Below are 18,178 nucleotides of genomic sequence, written 5' to 3' on the forward strand. Positions count from 1 at the left end.
TTATGATTGGGATTCATGCATATAATTTTTAAATAAAACAATTTAATTTAATTTGTTTCATATTTAATTTGCACATTTTTTTAAATATTACGAATATTTTATGCACTTTAGCCCGAAAAGTCATAAATAAAAGAGTTGCATCAACCGTGAATTGTTAATCTACATAACATTGCAAACTTCCTGTTAGGACACAATTTGTTACATCGCAGGTAGTTTATTGTGAATTAGTGATGTGAAAAGTTGGTTCATAAATTACAAATTAAAATGGTGCATTAGCAAAATGAAAATTATGATGGTAATTATTAAACGTATACATCTAATGGCACAATACAATAGTTAACTATACCACCATAACTATCTATCTCACTTTCTCCCCCATTTCCATTTATTTGACCTAAATTTCCAATTTAATAAAAGTGAAATACATATGTAGGAAGCAAGTTAAATTTAAAATGGGCAAATTTGTTTTTTCAGCCGTACAATGAATCGACGTAGCCGTAGCTTAGGCAGATTGTGTCCTTCGCAATCCCCGAAACAGGACGATATTAGGAGTAAATCCAGGAACAGGAGGGAATGTGGATGCGCGTGGCGATATCAAACGGACATAAATTACTTGGAGAAGCACGTGAGAAACAGGGCAGGTGCGGTGTGTTTTGAAAATATGCAATAAAATAATATATTGTGCGGTTGTACGTGGCATAAACTTCTTTGAGGGATGTGTAATAATTTAATCCATTCGGATTTTCCCTTACCAAGGCCCCACCAACGTTTCATGCTTATGTAAACAGCCGAACATCTTTATTTTTATACACTTATCTTAAGTGGAATGTTGCAAATTTTGTGGTCCGTACCATTATTTGTGGCAATAATATCGCCGTAACTCAGAGCCGAGTTGAACAATAAGATTCGGGAATTAGTACGGCTGAGAATGGGTCTTCTTATTTACTCTTGCATTGATCTTCGTATGGTTAACGGCGTTTCATTTAACTTCGCCTTGATTTAATGCTTAATAAAGTGTGCACCTACACGAGACGGTGCTTTTAGATGAGAAGTTTACTTCCCGTAATTAAGACAAACAAAATTATTTCTTAATTAGCTGCCACAGTTCTGAATTAAGTACAAAGCCTAAGTCTCGAATACCTGGAGCGGGAGAAAACATTTAAGCAATGTAACCAAAGACGTGAGCTGTGAATATATATTTTGTCCATTTGATTTTCCATCATAGGCAACTCAGAATACACGTACTTAAAAGTCCAGTACTATATGCTACTACAATATCTACAAGTTATTAACACAGATACAGATTGCTTCAACTATGATTTACAAGTAAAAGTCTGACGCTGACTGACCTACATTGATGTAGGAGTATTCGCAACATCGAATTATACCCCATTTAGGAAGAATATATTCTTCTATCCTCTGTTTTTCATCATTACAGAAAACTTGCTGAAGAAATGTAGTTCTTTATTTGTTTATGATGAAATTTATGATAGGGTGGCGTTTTATTAATGCTCACAATAAATTTATTAAACAAATTTCTGGTGAATACTTAGAAGCCATCTTTGAATAGACAAATATTAGAAATATTTCTATATTTATGTCACAAATTTAATATGTAACATATGAACATCTATTAAAAGTGGATAATCCTTTAATGAGATCAGATTTTGTTTTATCTTATAATTAGCACCCCGACAGAATCTGTTTAGTCTTAAATTATAAAAACAGTTTATTCAGCCACCTCGTTCATCAGAAGTACTGGATTTATTTAATCTAAAAGACTTGTGTAGTACTATTGTTAAATATAATACATTAAATTAAGAAGAAACTAAATAAAATTTTATAATTATCAACCCAACAGTGTGTACCCAGCATAAATTTTATAAAATATTGGTTGATAATAGTTTTTTCAACCATCTTCGTTCATCAGAAGTACTGGATTTATCTAATCTATTGTGATAATTGATTTAATAGGGTTGTATAACGTATTTTTTCATCTTTTCAATAAAATTTAATTTTCTAATTAATTAACTGCAAATATTATATATTAAATTAAGAAAAAATTAATGATTGATTTTATAAGGTTGTGTTTATATTATTATTCCTATAAAATTTAATTTTCCAATTAATTAATTATAGGGAAATTGAGAAAAATTCTCAATTATAGAGAATTATAGATGTCTTCTTAAATATAATACATTAACAATATAAAGAAAGAACTAATAGAAAAATCTAAGAGCCCATATAGTGTTCTGTATGAAGATCTCGATTCTTCCAGACGTATCAACTCTTTAAGTTACTTCACTTCCGAAGGAAATAGTGCGCAATTTATTCAAAGAAGCATAATTAATGAAATCATTTTTAATTGAAACGCCCATTAACTGATGCCTGTTACAGAATTCCCAGAACCAATTGAATCACCTTCTCTTTCACGCCACTCATTCCTTCGCACCCATTTCAAATCGTGACTACCATTACACGAATAATGACGAACAAACCAAATGTTTAACACCATTACTGCAAACCGTTGCTGACGTCATACGGTTCAGTTGCAATAGTTAAAAAAAGAGTCTTGAAAGAACCGAGTTAACTCGAATTGGTTCCAGCACCAATCGTTATACACCGTTTGTCCAATAAGCGGTTTCCTAGCTGATAAATATTAAAATTATTTCAACATTATTGTAAACCGAACGCTATGACAAATCGTGACGTTGCCTCCAGTGGAGGAGGCGACAGTTGATCTACAGTCTGCCTAACGAACAATGACTTCAATTGATGGGGCCGATTCATAAATACTTAATCCTAATGTATTCAGAAGACGAGTCGGACCAGTTCACGTAGACCCTTTTACCTACAATGGAGCCTCCATTATGGTACCATCCCCATTCACAAAGCGTCGACGTCAGAAACTACGTCTAGACGCCACAACCGTCGATGCTATCTCGCAATAAATCCCCATTAAATACCGCGAACGAACAGCACTGTCGGCTGACACAATCTTGAGGTGATAGTCTGTTTTTGATCGTATTGCTTATTCAACGCGCTATTCTAACTGGCTAGAGGTCGCGGTACGAAAAAATTTAAATTCCTGGTGTCTTACTCTGACTGGCGGTGATAATGAAGTTCAAAAAGGAAAAATTGCCCAGCAACTACGAGCACATGAGGATCGACACGGTGCAATTTTTGGAAAACGAAAAGGCCAGCACCGAAATCACCCACGAAAATAATGTGGGAAAAATTTATATCAATACGGACGACAGTGAGTACCATTTTTTGGATTCAATTAAATTGCTTAACTTTAGAGAAACGGTGTAGATATTATTAATAATGATGGTTCGAAGTTAATAATACGGGTAGTTTATTGTATTTATGTTGTATTTTAAGGGCTTCATGCTGGAAAGGAAGTCGTAAATAAAATCGAGTACTTCAAAGGCAACGTTCACGATTTTATAACTAACGAAAAAATATTTACTGAAATAACACACGAGAATAACGTAGGAAAAATAAAATACAAACTAAATATACTTTTAGAAGACGATAGTAAGTACTGATAGGAGAGATAACCTTACTAACCTTGGTAAAGGAAAATATTAATATTTCGCGATATCTAAACATGACTAATAACGCAAGTAACAATAAAACACGAAATTATAGTTATTTTTTAAAACTTAAGTAACATTGGCTTAACCCAAATAAGTAGCACAACAGTTATATTAATTTTAAATTCTGGAATGCAACTAATCACAATAATTTTCCAATTTAAATATAAAAATGTATGTCATTATTTTATAAATATAAAATTTACACTGAAGAGTTTGGTAATTACAGTCCAAATATGAGTGTTAATTAGTTTCCACAACCGATGTATATTAGTTCACTGTATAATTGTGAAAATGATGTCAGTATAGGTCTAGATAAAAATACACATGTGTGGTAATTTGTTGTTAAACTGCAACTTGTACATAAACAAATTGCACAAGTTGCATAGTTGCATATATTAAAATTATTTTGTTTATGTTTCATTTTATGTGGCTCATGAAATTCGTTAAAAGTAAGGTGTAGTCGGAATATATTAATTCGGAACGTGAGAATGATCAAAAACAAAAATATTTGATGTGACCGTTGAATAATTCAGTCATTTACATAAATTATGATCAAGGTAACATAATAAAATTCTAGACATAAAACTAGTTCCTTCATTATTTTCTTCAGTTAGAACACCGGCGTCATTTGACAAAATTTATTTGTATTTTAAATAGTAATTTTCTTTTATTGTCCATCATCAATGTGTATTTTAAATGTCACCATGAGATTTTAAATCATCAACTCACGCAATAATTTTATTGCATACTACATAATAAATGTTTATGCTTGCTTATATGAAAGCGTGCAAAAATATAATTATGAATGATAATTGTTTCTAAAGGTTATAAAGTAAATATTAATTTATAGTTTTCACAAGGTACATACATCTTATAATAATTTTGGTAAAAGATCAAAATATATTAACAAAATTTTAACATTAATTAACACATATTCTTTTGTTAATTAATCTTGTAAATAAGAATAATAATAAAACCTCTAAACTATTTTCAGGTATCAAACAAGAACAAAAGCCATTGTCTAGTAGTAATGGAAATATAACCAGTATTAGCACCAAAGAATATTCAAACATGGAACAGACTCATAGGTACGACTTTTCGTTAACATCATTTATAGTATTTATACAGTAGTAGTAAAATTCAACCCACTGTACACAACCTTTAAGTTTGACTGATCAAGAATGAAAGTTAGTTTATGTGTTGCCGTCTTTGTGTAAAGTATTTGTCTGTAGTTTTTGTAATATACGTGATGTGTTCAAGAGTTGAACGCCGTTTCAAGTTCGTGCCCGGAAAAATTAAAAAGGACACGAATCGATTGATTTTAAATCCATTAGCAAAAAATCTTACCGTGTATGAACTTCGCCAAAAGAGAAATTTAAGAATTATATGTATTTTATGTTATTATTTCAGGCGCGTCGTCGAAGAGGACGTACAACAAATTACTACCAGCGTAGTAACGAACTCCAGAGTTGACTATAGTGGATCCACACCGAAAAAGTAAACGTTGACTTTTTGAATTGGTTTAAATATTTTAACGATTTTACTTTCAGATACAAGACTACTTGCTATTTGGAACCCAAAACAGTGCCGACCTGGTACACGGAATCCCTGTTATTAAAATTGGACTCCACCAAAAAAGTATATTCAGAACAGGTCTATTTTAAGGTGAGCCCTTCATTCGAAAATACGTTTGTATAATAAAATTGATTCGATTTATGAATTCCAGTCGAAACTACAGCCAACCAAGTGGTCCGAATCGATGACCACTAATGTGCAACACCACGTTAACGAAATCAGAATTCCGATTACAAAATCGGATGTTCATTACATATCGTTGGAACCTCAACAAATAAGTGTTAAATAAGAAAATGATGTATTATTTAAAGTATTATTTCTACATTCCAGAAAATAGCATATGTAAATTACATTGATTTTTAATATTTTGTTAATTTTAGCATTATTAATTTTTATATACTATTAATTATTGAAATGTATGCGTACTAAGACTGTATATAAAGTTTTTATTTTGTTTTATTTGGTAAATTCATTTTGAATATTTTAAAATGTGCCCTCATGTTCGTTTTTGATTTCCACGTGCTTTTAAAGTGGGAATTTTATAAAAAATTATATTGCGTAGTTAATCTACCGATAAATAGATGGCGCTGCAAATTAAAATAAAAACTATTTTTTTAAACTACAGTTTTCTTTTATATTGATGTTGGTAGAGGACTTCATTATGTGAATTCACCTTTTATGATTACAGATATCTGTTTTGAAAGTGACAAATATAACCTCAAAACAACGTAAAATGTCAAAACAAACAAATTCTTGTTTCTAGTGGCTATTTGTGGTTAATAATATATATCAAGGTAAATATAAGTTTATTTTATTAACAATTTAATGTATTAATCATCTTTGTCGTTGATGAAATATGACAAATTGTTATATTATAATTTCATCCCTTATACGTAAAATCAGATATTGTAAATAACAAACTGTTATATATAACAATATATACAGTTTGTTTACAAGATATTAAAAACCGTATTATATTATCAGACTAATTATTCCTTTAATGGTTGTAATACAAACAGTTTTAATTATGTCCCATCATTCATTTGTGTTGTAACCCCACAAGTAAGAAGTGTACTTGATATCTATAAATATGGTGAGCATTTTATATTATTGACCATTTTTATGATAATGGAAGATGGACTTGTATCTGTAGAAAACATACTTTGATTTGGACCTAGTAACCAATTTTTCATTATTTTTTAAACAATGAATTTGTCAACACTTTATTTTTCATATTAATAGTTTAATCTACAATGTGATCTAATTGTAAATATACATTTTGAAATCATATACTTTGATTTTGGTTCGTTAAATAATATCAATTTCAAATGGGAAAAATTTAAATAGTAGTTTATTACCAAAAAAATTTAAATCCTTTTTAACTAGAGTCTCCTACTTAATTTTAATGTCTCAAGTAACAATGTTTTTATTTTAATAATATCTGCGTTGATGATTTAGAGGCACGCATAAATTTATTTCCTAAAAATTATAGAAATATTAGACACCGATACATACACAGTCGTTTTTATGATAATTCTGTTTTAATGTTTGAAGAATCTTAAAGTGGTTTTTATAGAATATAAAATCATACTATTTAATCATTAATTAATTCAATCTAATAGCTATAGCTATACTTTGATTTTGGGTTGTTAATTAATAAAAATATTAATTTAAAATGCAAAATATTTCTAATAATTTATTAGCAAGAAATAGTATAACTCTGTTAAATGAACTATTATTGAATTTAATCATTTCCATTTAAAAACCAATTTAATATGATGTAGTCTTCATGGCATATCTCTTTATTTTAATATTTAAAAACAACACGAAATTGGCAATAACAACTAATTTCAGATACTTTTTAACTACATACGATTACTTAATCTCGATGTATTAAGTACCATTGTTACTTATTTTTATAATACATACGTCCTGAAAATGTGATTTAGAAGTGAGTTTTTAAGATGAGGACGAGATTAGATATTGTAATTAAAAATTTATTATCGAAAAAATAGATAAGATTTCAACAGATTCTTTTCATCAATTTTCAAATAACTCAGTTTTAATATTTGAAGAAAATTAAAATAATTTTCATACAATATCTAATCAAATTATTTAATCTGTTAATTAATTTAATCTAATCGTTATATTTTAAACATAAGACAAATTTATTTTAATTAAATAATTTACATTAAATATCTGGAGTATATATTGAACATAGTTTTTTTGGTCTTGGTATATTTAATTTTTTAAATAATTTTTGGGATAATCAGGTTTACGACTAACATTTTTTAAGTCATTAATTGTTTAAAAATTCCATATGAAAAACGTTGAGACGTTTTTTAAATTTTCCTGTTTTTTTAACTCACCGATGTAAACGACCACACAACAAATTATGATAACATGATTTGAATAATGTTTTTAATAATGGTGTCACGGTCTGTAGAAAAACAGCATGACGATACTTTAAAACAAATATTTTGTCATGGAGTGCCACATCAATTTTATTTGTTTATAAAAGCATTACTTACGTTTTATGAAAAAAAAATATATAGGAGGCTTTTAATTATTATTTTAATACCAAACTGTATAAAGGTACAATAAAAAACACGATAGCCATGAAGATGAATTTAACTACTCATGCATGGCCTCTGAATCTTAATCTTAAATTAATTTGAGACCATTTTGTTATTTTAAATCGGTAATTTGTTAATTTTAATTAAAACAGTTTTTAGAAACCAACTGAAATAGTAATTGAACATTTAATTAACTAATGAGATAACATTTTCATTTAATAGCATAACATTTTTGGCAGTCACATTTCGAATGCGTGTTGGTCAACCGAAATTGCCAATTTTCCATTCAATTCGATTATCTTATTGTGTAATATTTGTAACAGAATTAATTATCTTTATTTTGACTCAAAACCGAAAAAAAGTAAATTAGATTTTCAACACATGTAGCAAGCAAAAATCTTCTACCGGACGTCCATGTCTTCTACGCATATCGTTTGACTTTTAACACATCTAAAATCAGAGATGATACCATTAGAACTGAACCATGCACTCTTAGCCAGAGTTTTTCAAAAAATCCTTGTGCATTTCCCAACAAATGTTTACGATTTACAAATGCATTCAATAATTATAATTAATAAATCGAATTTGTTGATAAACTTATTTATTCTGTTTTGTAAATAATGTTGGATAAGAACGTATTCCTTTTTGTGTCGTGTAAACAATGAAATTGACACAATGATCGGTCTAAAGTTTCGGAATTCCCGAATATCTTCCAAACAAATTTCGGTGCTGTTTATGTGGAACACTATAAAGGTATTGGCTAATAATGATAATTAAATTAAGTTAATACAGTTGACCAATTTGTGCCAAGTATTGCAAGTTAATTATTTTTAAATTGTTATCTTTGCCTGTTCTGTCGCACGAGTTCAGGTTTATCAAATGTTCTAATTATATTTAATTACAATTTACAATTTGCACGAGAACTATTGCTTTTAATTAATTTTAATTTGAACGATTATTTCCTATTAATAATGGTTTTCTTGAATCCAAAGCTTGATAATTTTTTCTTGATAACGCATTGAAATAACTCTTATAATCGAATTATTAATGAAGTTACTCATTTCTACTTAGCAACAAATTTAATCTGATGTAGTTTTTATGGCATAACACTTTCTAAAAACAACTCGCGAATTGTGGGATATTAGACGGCATTGAGAAATATCGCAAAAACAGTTTATTAATTAAGATATTTTTTAGCTAAAGTCGCCCACTTAATCTCAATGTCTCAAGTGCTTGCTGTTACCTATTTTTATTATGCGTATATCCTGTGTGTGTGACTTACTAGATTAGATTGTGATTACAAATATATTTCCTAAAAAATTATAGAAATATTAGGTACTTGAAAAAGGAATTTACGTTTCGAATCTTAATTTCTTCCAACATTCTCCAACCAAATCTGATCCACAATTTTGAGGTCCTCTCCAAAGTGGGGAGTTATTTTTTATAACTGGTAATTTTCTTGTACCCAAAACTTGATCATTTTTAGTGATACTTTATAATTTAACTCTGTTAAAAGATCTATTTTAGAACTTTTCTTCTTTTCTTTTCCACTATTAGTAACAGACGTAGTTTTCATAGCATACATTTTATTTTAATTTTTAAAAGCAACACACGAATCGTCAGATTTTAAACGACATTGAAATATATCGCAAAAAACAGCAGAATATTAATTTAAGGTATTTTTTAATCTACTTAATCTAGGTGTCTCAAGTACTATTATTATCTATTTATACAATACTTATATCCTGTAAATATGATTTAGAGGCACGTACGACTTTCTAAAATGATGCGGGAATCTCTGACCAGATTACATGGTAATTGGAAATATTCTTCCTAAAAATTATGGGATTATTATCTACAGGAAAACGTAATTTTACTAAGTTTCTATAAGCAAATTCCTGACATGAGAAAAATATTTAGAGTTGTTGGAACTGAAAAAATATCAATCTCAATTTTGACCACATCAACCTTAAACATTAAATTATTTATTACTATTTATAAATTGGGAAATGATAAAGATGGACATGGACACTTTGAGAAATATCTGAACTATGTAGTGAATTATTATTTTTGTACTCGAACTACAACTCTGAAATATTTAATTTTTAAAGGCACGTGGGAGTTTCTAATATGATACGTGAATTTCTGACTAGATTATATTGTAATTACAAATATATTTTCTGAAAATTACTAAAATAATAGGTGCCGGAAAAAGTAATTTACGTTTCCAACATTTTACTTTAAAATAACTATCTGTAAATTATATTTTATTCAACAAAATAATCACCATAATAATCAATTTTTTTGTCATGAAGAAGCAGAATTTATTTGAGTAATTTTTTTTAACTTGATCAATTTGTCAGAAGTATGGAGTGCAATTATCTTCATGGCAACACCTAATTTTGATAGATCCACTTAATTTTGATGAAATTTATTGCACGAACTCTCTTTGTAATAATTGATTTATCTCAGAGTTAATGACTGACCTACTTCCAAACATGTATAAAGATGATTTTGTATAAGATTTCTTCGTTATTGACGTTGTTTATCTTTAAAATTCATGTAACTTCATCAATTACATCTATAATCGAATAAGATAACTTGAATAGCCAAGAAATATTTTAATTACAATGTAGGAAAAGTAACATACAATTTTTTTTCAAATAAATCTTGAACGAAAAACGTAAATTACTTCTTCCAATATTTAATAACAAACCAAATAAAATATTGATTATTATTTCCTGGAATTAATCATTTTCTTATATCCAAAGCTTGATAATCTTTATTAATAACTCAGTGATGTAGCTCCATTAAACGAACTATTACAGAGTTTATTCTTTTCTACTTAGCAACAAATTTAATCTAATGTGGTCTCCTTAGCATAACAATTTACATAACTTTTTAAAAACAGCATTATTAGTCGGATATTAGGTGACATTGAGAAATAGCATACAAATTTAAGATTTTGAATTAATAATTACACATTTTTTGACTAAAATCGAGTACTTAATCTTGATGTCTCAAGTACTATTCTTACATATTACCTACAATTTAGACAGGCTCCAAGATTATGTGAATTACTTTCAAGATTGTAAATCACACATGTGCTCTCAAAAACTTTTGTTATAATAAATCAAATAAAATTTAATTGCAGCATAATTATAGTAGCATTAACTCATTATAATATATATAATACTTTCTGAATTATTGCATATCACTTCAGATAAACCCACAAGGTTACATCCAAACGTCAAACTTCCGAACAATGCGCAAAGCTGTTCAGTAAAACATTTGCTAAAGATGTCGATAAAAATGCGTACTTTATCAACAACAATTAATGCTGAACGATATTATTTTTTTACGTGCATACATGAATTTGTTTAAAATGAATAGCGTATAATAAGTTTCGTCAGAAACTATATCTTCGGAACTTTGCACCGCTCAATTTATCGCAACCAACAAATAAATAACTTGCGCAGCACTACTATTATTAAAAACAGTTTTTTTCCTTAGAATGACACCAATTTGGTGTTTTTTCCAGGCGCAATTACACAAATTTGAGTTAAGCTTCGTTGAGGCGCAGTATCAAGTTTATTAGTTAATAAAATATAACGAGCCATTGTTCGAAAATGTATCGTACGTTTCCGCGTATTTTAATTTTATCGAAATTACATGCAAATATCATTTTTAATAATTCCAATAAGAAAATGAAATTGGTAATTTCTTTGATACGGGCCGAATTCATTTATGAAAAAAAATTGGTTGACGAATATTTCGTCGAAAACGTTTGTCATGTGCGAATCCTGTTGCTTCCACGGTTTATTTTGGCTGTTGAGGAAGAGATTGGTAATGTTTTTGCAAATTTATTCGTATCATTTATTTGTTTGTTGAGTTTTGTAAACACTTATGGACTTATAAACAATATTAGTCTGCTCTTTGCTCAATCAATTGATTGATTCAAGAAAAGTGTGTTCAAAACATATTTTACATGTATAACATAAATGATATTATTCTAAAAATACACATAATTACATTAAATGATTAAAACATCTGATTGCAATTAATTTTATCAATGCAAGTAATTAATAGGTCACACAATTTAATAACTAACAAATTTGGGTGCTAAAATATGTCAGAGAAGTTTTTATTTTTACTAATAATTTTAATTTTTGTCATTGACTTGATATAAATGTCTGCAATAATTAGCAAAGTTGGCTCTAAAGTTGTGCTTAATCAATGCAAGTAATTAAAAGGTTAAGCCTTTTAATAATTAACAAATTTGGTTTCTTAAAATATATCAAATAAGTTTTTTATACTAATCAATCCAATTTTGACTTTGACCTGACATAAATGGCTGAAAAAATTAATTGGCTCTAAAATTATGCTTTATCAACGCATGAAATTAATAGGTCATACATTTTGGGTTCTTAAAATATACCAAATAAGTTTTTTTAACTAAATACCTCATTTTGAGATTGATTTGACGTAAACAGCTGCAAAAATTAGAAGAGTTGGGTTTTTAAAATATATCAAATAAATTTTCTGAACTAATAATCCAAATTTTGACATTAAACTAATATAAATGGATGTAAAAATTAGAAGAGTTTTCTCTAAAATAGTGCTTTATCGATACAAGAACTTAATAGGTCATACATTTTAATAACTAACCAATTTGAGTTCTTAAAATATATCAAATAAGTTTTTTTAACTAAAAACCTCAATTTGAAATTGATTTGTCGTAAACAGCTGCAAAAATTAGAAGAGTTGGGTTCTTAAAATATACCAAAGAAGTTTTTTTATTAATAATTTCAATTTAGAACAGATCTGACATAAACATCTGCAAAAATTTGGAAAATTGGGTTCTTAAAATATATCAAATAAGTTTTCTGAACTAATAATACAAATTTTTGCATTGAACTAATATAAATGGTTATAAAAATTACAAGAGTTTTCTCTAAAATAGTGCTTTATCGATACAAGAACTTAATAGGTCATACATTTTAATAACTAACCAATTTGAGTTCTTAAAATATACCAAATAAGTTTTTTACTAATAACTTCAATTTTGGCATTGATATGACATAAACATCTTCAAAAACTAGGAGAGTTCAGCTTTTAAAATATACCAAATACGTTTTTTGGATTAATAATCAACATAAATGGCTGTAAAAATTAGGTGAGTTTTGTAAAAATTGTGTTTTATCATCATTTTAATAATTAACCAACCAATTTGGGTCCTTAAAATACACGAAATATCTTTTTTGGACCAATAATCTCTATTTTGGCATTGACCTGACATAAACAGCTGCAAATATTAGAAGAGTTTTCACTAAAATTGTGCCGCCTCTTGACCCAAATATGTTTATTTGCTCCCGACAATCGAATGTTGTGTCGTATTTCAAGAAACCACTCAACGACAACAACCGATAAAGAAATCTTTGTCCTGGGACAAAAGAAGAAGAACTGCACATTCTCGTCTCTCAGTTTGCGTCACGATTCAAGCCAGTCGGTACAGATCAAACCCTCGACCTTGATTATTACAGTTATCAGTTACGATAACTGGATCGTTGTTCTAATCTAAGACGCTACTGCAACCGATAAATTCGAGCCGCACACAAAATTGTATCCAGTCTAAGCAGACTACCCGCGTTAGAGCAACTAGCCAGTTTAATTTTACTCGTGACCACAGACGTTTGTCTTCAGTGAACCCCTAAGACTTGTGCATACTTCGGTAGCCTTCTTGACGGTTGTTCGTGTTGTTGTTTTCTGGTGAAGTGTTCGTAATTATTTGGCAAACTGTTGCCGCAACTAAATCAGCTTTCGAATCGTTGACAAATGGCTGATCCTGGCGAAGCTACACAGTTTTTGTGTCAATTCTCGGTCGACACGGGAAAATCGAACGCCAGCAAGGAAATCGAAATCCAGTTCCTCAAATTTCCACAGAACCCCATCGAGCAGGGTCTGATGAAAGAACTTAACCTCTGCGCCCACGATCACAGCTTCGTACCTCCATGGTAGCTGCCCAATAATCGTGACCGTGATTTGAGTGAATTTAGTAAAAAATTTTCGCGAAAACTCGTGGAAATTTCGACACCGAGAATGGGATAAGATTGCCCACCGCCTTCAGACTCAAGGACCTAAAAATCCTTGTCCGGAAAAGACTTTTTAAAGACAATTAGTAGTTTAAGTTTGTAGTTTAAGTGTTTTTAATTTGCCACAATGCCTGTACTAACGTTACAGCGATCGTACAAGTACATCATGTACGCGACCAAGCAACCCTCTCTGAGGATCAACCAGGATGACCTCAAATGCAAGAACGGTTGCGGGTACTTCGGAAACGCCGATTGGGGAGGTACGTTTATTTCAAGCATCTGTTTGACCTGTTCTTGAACTTGAATATCATATCATATTTTTCAAAAAATAATGATCAGATGACTTCCGATGGTCAGTTAAATAATTATTAATTTATTTATGAATCAAGTATTGCAATAATTTATTTGTCACCTACTTGAACTTTGTACATCACTTATTTGCTCAGTGTATTGTTCACATTGATCTAAATCAGTATTATCTTGTTTGAGTACCGAGAAATAATAGGTTTATTTACACAATACATAATTAGATTTAGGAAATCATAACTGTTTACCAAATGATTCAATAGGCTATTTAAAAACCCCGCATTTTATCTTGCATCCTCTGTGTTTAGGTTACTGTTCGAAATGTTATCGAAATCATATGGAACAGGAAAGACAAAGAAAGTCGCGTTCCCAGCCCGAGCCGTCCAAGTCCCAGATGACGGGCTTCGGTAAATTCGAGGAGAAAAAACGACAGCAGACCGACAAGAAGAACAAATATTTGCCCGTGTTCCGCAAGACATCGAACGTCAAAGGTTTGTAGTAACTGTTAAACCCTTAAGTCTGAATCTAACTTGTCTCCACCTCAGATTCCGAAAGAAGCTTCGACCTCCGACAGGCGAATCCCGACGCCGACCGTCTGAAAGCCGAGTTCCTCGCGCACTTCGGCAAGTACGGCGAACATGTCCGTGCCGATTTCTTCAAGTGCGCCCAAACGTTCATCGCCAAAATGATGGCCGAAATCAACGTGAGACCCATCGACGAACTGGCCGAGATAGCACAGAAATACTACAACGTTTACAGCATCAGGGTGAACAGCCACGAACAATACCACAACGTGCCCACCGAGGCGCGAGATGAACTGTTGGACTTCTTCGAGAAAAACTGCATGATATCACTCTACACGTAAGTCTGGATAACAACAAGCCGGAACTTAGTTTAACGTTAATTCTTTCGCAGATGGTTCTTCTGTCCCACGTCCACCAACGACGAGGACAAGGACCTGATCATCCAAGACCGCATCAGGAAGCTGTCGTGGGTGAACGCCCATCATTTGGACTGTTGCATTAGCGAAACAAGCCTGGAGGTTCGCGAGCTGGTCTACACGGCCATCAACGACTTGCTCGGCATGGACTCCATGAAGGCGCCGCAGGAGAAGCTGGCCTGCGTCGTCAAGTGTTGCAGGTCGGTGGTCGAAGTCTTACAGCATTGCCAGGGCGGTCCGGTCAGTGCTGACGAGTTTTTGCCGGCGTTAATTTTCGTCGTGCTGAAGGCCAATCCGGCCAGGTTGAAGAGCAACATTCTGTACGTCACCAGGTTTTGCAACGACTCGCGTCTGATGCAAGGGGAGGCCGGCTACTACTTCACCAACTTGGTACGTAGTTACTATATATTAACGTAATTTTTGCTAAGGTAATATTTTTTGTAGTGTTGTGCCGTGTCCTTCATCGAAAATTTGACGGCGGTGTCCTTAAATATGCCGGAGCAGGAGTTCCAGGCATACATGTCTGGTGAAGTTACGTCGGTCAGTGCTTGGGAATCAGCTTTGGTAGCTTGCGAGGGCATGCACCAGCTTTGCGAACATCTGGCTCTTTTGGGTGGGCTCTCAGAGAGAACAGCGACTGTTCGCAGAGATGCCGCACAATTGAGGGAAGATATGGTCCAATTAAAGGTATAGATAATCATCATTTTTTTCTTTTTTTAGTTTTTTTATAATAAAGAGTATTTTTGGTTTGTAGTTTTAATACAAAATTAAGTAGTATTAACAATTTTATGTGTTGTGCATGTGAATCATTTATTATTTAGATTTATGTTACCAAAAGATATCATCACATCATTTTATTCATAATTATTGTATACCATAAAAGATTATTTTTTGTAATAAAAATAATGTTTTTTCGTTTTTCAATTTTTATTTTTTACAAATTATTATTATGGCATCTCTTCTGGTAAGTACAGTAAAAGAGATAAGAAGATGGATGAACTATCTAATTAGAAAATCAAAATTAAACTCAAATTCTAAAAATATATTATTTTTATAATATAAGAATATTTTTATTTGATTGTAAAAAGATGATAATGAAGTGGAAAATTAATTTGGCAATTAAATTTCCCATTGATATTAAGATATTAATGATTGATCCAATAAAAATGAATGAACTTTCGTGTTAAATCAATTATTATTCTTATTCACTTGTATCTAACATTACAGATACAAAACTTCTAAATGTGTATTATTATGTAATCCCATAAACATAAGATTAATATTTCATATCCAGTTTTGGAGGGGATTATCTTCAAAAAGTGCCCGTCATAGCAATAACATGAAACAAATCGAATATATTATTAACGACAAACGTTTACATTTGTGATATAAAGCACTGTTTCAAAAAATGTATGTTGATTGATATTTTATATTGCAGGAAGAAATAAACGGAAAAGTAAATGCCATCTTAGAACGAACACCATTGATAATAAAACCCAGAAAAACCCCCATACCCTTTGATCCAAAATCAATTCAACGAAAACAAAATAGTCAAATTCGCAGCGAAACTGAGGCAACTCCACAAAATTTTTACCTACAAAACCTACAGCTGGGAACCACCTTAGACAATCCCAAGACCAAGCTCCAATTGGACATCACGCCTTGCATTGACGTGTCCGACCAACAGTCGAAAATACCCACGTCAACATCAAGGGAATACCTGTCACCATCCGTCGACAACCTGAGCTTGGACGTCACGCCCGACGATAACAGCTATTTGGGCCTGTCAAAAATAAATTACGACATAGATTTCTCCGATTTGAGTGCCGACAACAGCATCGCCGAGGAATTGACGCCGGAGAAGCGTACCAACTACACACCAGACCCTTTCAGTCCCTTGGGTACGGGTTGTAACATAGCTCAAAGTCCATTAATTCCAACCGCAGCTAACGACGTCCGCACCAAACCCAAGGACGACTTTGTTTTGCCATTTTTGGATGAAAGTAAAAAGGTGGATGACAAAAATGGTGAAACTCTGTTGGATAAGAAGACGGAAACCCCATCAACGAATTTGCCCAGCCCAATAAAACCGACTACTTCTCAGTATACCGGGTTTTCCACGCAAGGCTGGCAGATTCCGAGTATACCGTGTGACACGGGAGAAAGTTCAAAATTGTCGAGAAACAAATCTGAAGCCAAATAAATTGTTTAATTAATGTTGTGTATAATGGTTGTTGATTATTTTATATTTTTTAAATGTTTCTGTTTGTTCCAGATTGTTAGAAATATATTATCTTGTCGTGAAAATTATTAAACATCAACTTAGTTGTGGCAAATAAAATATTAAACTAAAACGTGTTTTATTAATTCCAGTGTCAAATATTAAATATGTAATATTGAGAAAAGCCTTAGAGAACAATTAAATGCCTCCATATTTATACACTTGGTTAATAATCCAGAACAATAATTAATTTATCTGTAGAACATAACTATTACAATGCAGTGCACTCATAATTAGAATAATTTTTGCATAAACAATCTCAGATTTAGTGATTGCAAGGTTGTTGATTCAACCTGTTGAGTTCGTTGAACGTAATTCCTTCAAAATTTGGGTGTATCATTTGTTCCTGCTATACAGTGTCGGATTATAAAATATATTCTATTGAAAAAAGAAATGTTTTACGTGTTGATTAAAATAATTTATACGCCTGTTACTTCTTAATTCTGTTTATAATTTATTGATCAATTTTTTTGTCAGCCAGATAGAAATAAGAAAAGAATAAATGAAGGAAAAAGATTTAAGAAATAAACTTCTATTGGGGACGGACCTGTAAATTTATCTCTTAATGACTCGCTTAAAATTTCTGGAATAACTGTACCATCAAACTACTGGGCCAACAACAAATTTCTTGTAGTGGTACAGCTACTTATTCGCACGCACAATTTTATACAGTACTGCCTCATATCTCTTTAATTGTGATTTATTATATTTTACATATTCCACTTTAAATTAAAAATTAATATATTAATAAATATTTAAAAATATGATATATGAGTTTTGTAAAAAAATATGTCAGGTCTAAAATG

The 18,178-nt window shown here is 31.0% G+C and overlaps 2 protein-coding genes and 1 long non-coding RNA gene across 6 annotated transcripts; all 3 read left to right on the forward strand.

The window, feature by feature from the left end:
- The first annotated feature begins 212 nt into the window (after window positions 1-212).
- Window positions 213-692, forward strand: LOC126265647 (uncharacterized). Its single transcript, XR_007548144.1, has 2 exons — window positions 213-295; window positions 475-692. It is a non-coding gene; the product is annotated as an uncharacterized LOC126265647 (long non-coding RNA).
- Window positions 693-3,006: 2,314 nt separating this feature from the next.
- LOC109600474 (uncharacterized) lies at window positions 3,007-5,636 on the forward strand. 2 transcript variants are annotated; one of them, XM_020016626.2, is made up of 6 exons: window positions 3,007-3,259; window positions 3,385-3,540; window positions 4,597-4,690; window positions 5,013-5,099; window positions 5,153-5,267; window positions 5,329-5,636. In XM_020016626.2, the coding sequence occupies exons 1-6, from the start codon at window positions 3,118-3,120 to the stop codon at window positions 5,464-5,466; spliced, it is 732 nt and encodes a 243-aa protein (XP_019872185.1). In that variant the 5' UTR covers window positions 3,007-3,117; the 3' UTR covers window positions 5,467-5,636. The 2 variants fall into 2 exon arrangements, with proteins under 2 accessions (XP_019872185.1, XP_019872186.1); XM_020016627.2 differs by lacking the exon at window positions 3,385-3,540 and having other exon boundaries at window positions 3,010-3,259.
- Window positions 5,637-5,880: 244 nt separating this feature from the next.
- On the forward strand, window positions 5,881-17,445 carry LOC109600477 (rab5 GDP/GTP exchange factor). Of its 3 annotated transcripts, none has more exons than XM_049967380.1 (7): window positions 5,881-5,971; window positions 13,994-14,105; window positions 14,460-14,642; window positions 14,697-15,012; window positions 15,067-15,481; window positions 15,536-15,778; window positions 16,530-17,445. In XM_049967380.1, the coding sequence occupies exons 2-7, from the start codon at window positions 14,012-14,014 to the stop codon at window positions 17,292-17,294; spliced, it is 2,016 nt and encodes a 671-aa protein (XP_049823337.1). In that variant the 5' UTR covers window positions 5,881-5,971; window positions 13,994-14,011; the 3' UTR covers window positions 17,295-17,445. The 3 variants fall into 3 exon arrangements, with proteins under 3 accessions (XP_049823337.1, XP_049823336.1, XP_019872194.2); XM_049967379.1 differs by lacking the exon at window positions 5,881-5,971 and adding an exon at window positions 6,252-6,270; XM_020016635.2 differs by lacking the exon at window positions 5,881-5,971 and having other exon boundaries at window positions 13,255-14,105.
- The last annotated feature ends 733 nt before the right edge of the window (window positions 17,446-18,178 follow it).

Source organism: Aethina tumida, chromosome 5, assembly GCF_024364675.1.
Source record: "Aethina tumida isolate Nest 87 chromosome 5, icAetTumi1.1, whole genome shotgun sequence".
In the NCBI taxonomy this organism is placed as follows: Eukaryota; Metazoa; Arthropoda; class Insecta; order Coleoptera; family Nitidulidae; genus Aethina; species Aethina tumida.

Excerpts from the sequence above, each read along its gene's own strand:
- LOC109600474 (XM_020016626.2), top strand. The coding sequence starts at position 3,118 with ATGAAGTTCAAAAAGGAAAAATTGCCCAGCAACTACGAGCACATGAGG. Across the intron at positions 3,260-3,384 it reads TTATATCAATACGGACGACA|GGCTTCATGCTGGAAAGGAA; the intron begins GTGAGTACCATT and ends TTGTATTTTAAG. Across the intron at positions 3,541-4,596 it reads TATACTTTTAGAAGACGATA|GTATCAAACAAGAACAAAAG; the intron begins GTAAGTACTGAT and ends AACTATTTTCAG.
- LOC109600477 (XM_020016635.2), top strand. The coding sequence starts at position 13,973 with ATGCCTGTACTAACGTTACAGCGATCGTACAAGTACATCATGTACGCG. Across the intron at positions 14,106-14,459 it reads CGGAAACGCCGATTGGGGAG|GTTACTGTTCGAAATGTTAT; the intron begins GTACGTTTATTT and ends CTCTGTGTTTAG. Across the intron at positions 15,779-16,529 it reads AAGATATGGTCCAATTAAAG|GAAGAAATAAACGGAAAAGT; the intron begins GTATAGATAATC and ends TTTATATTGCAG.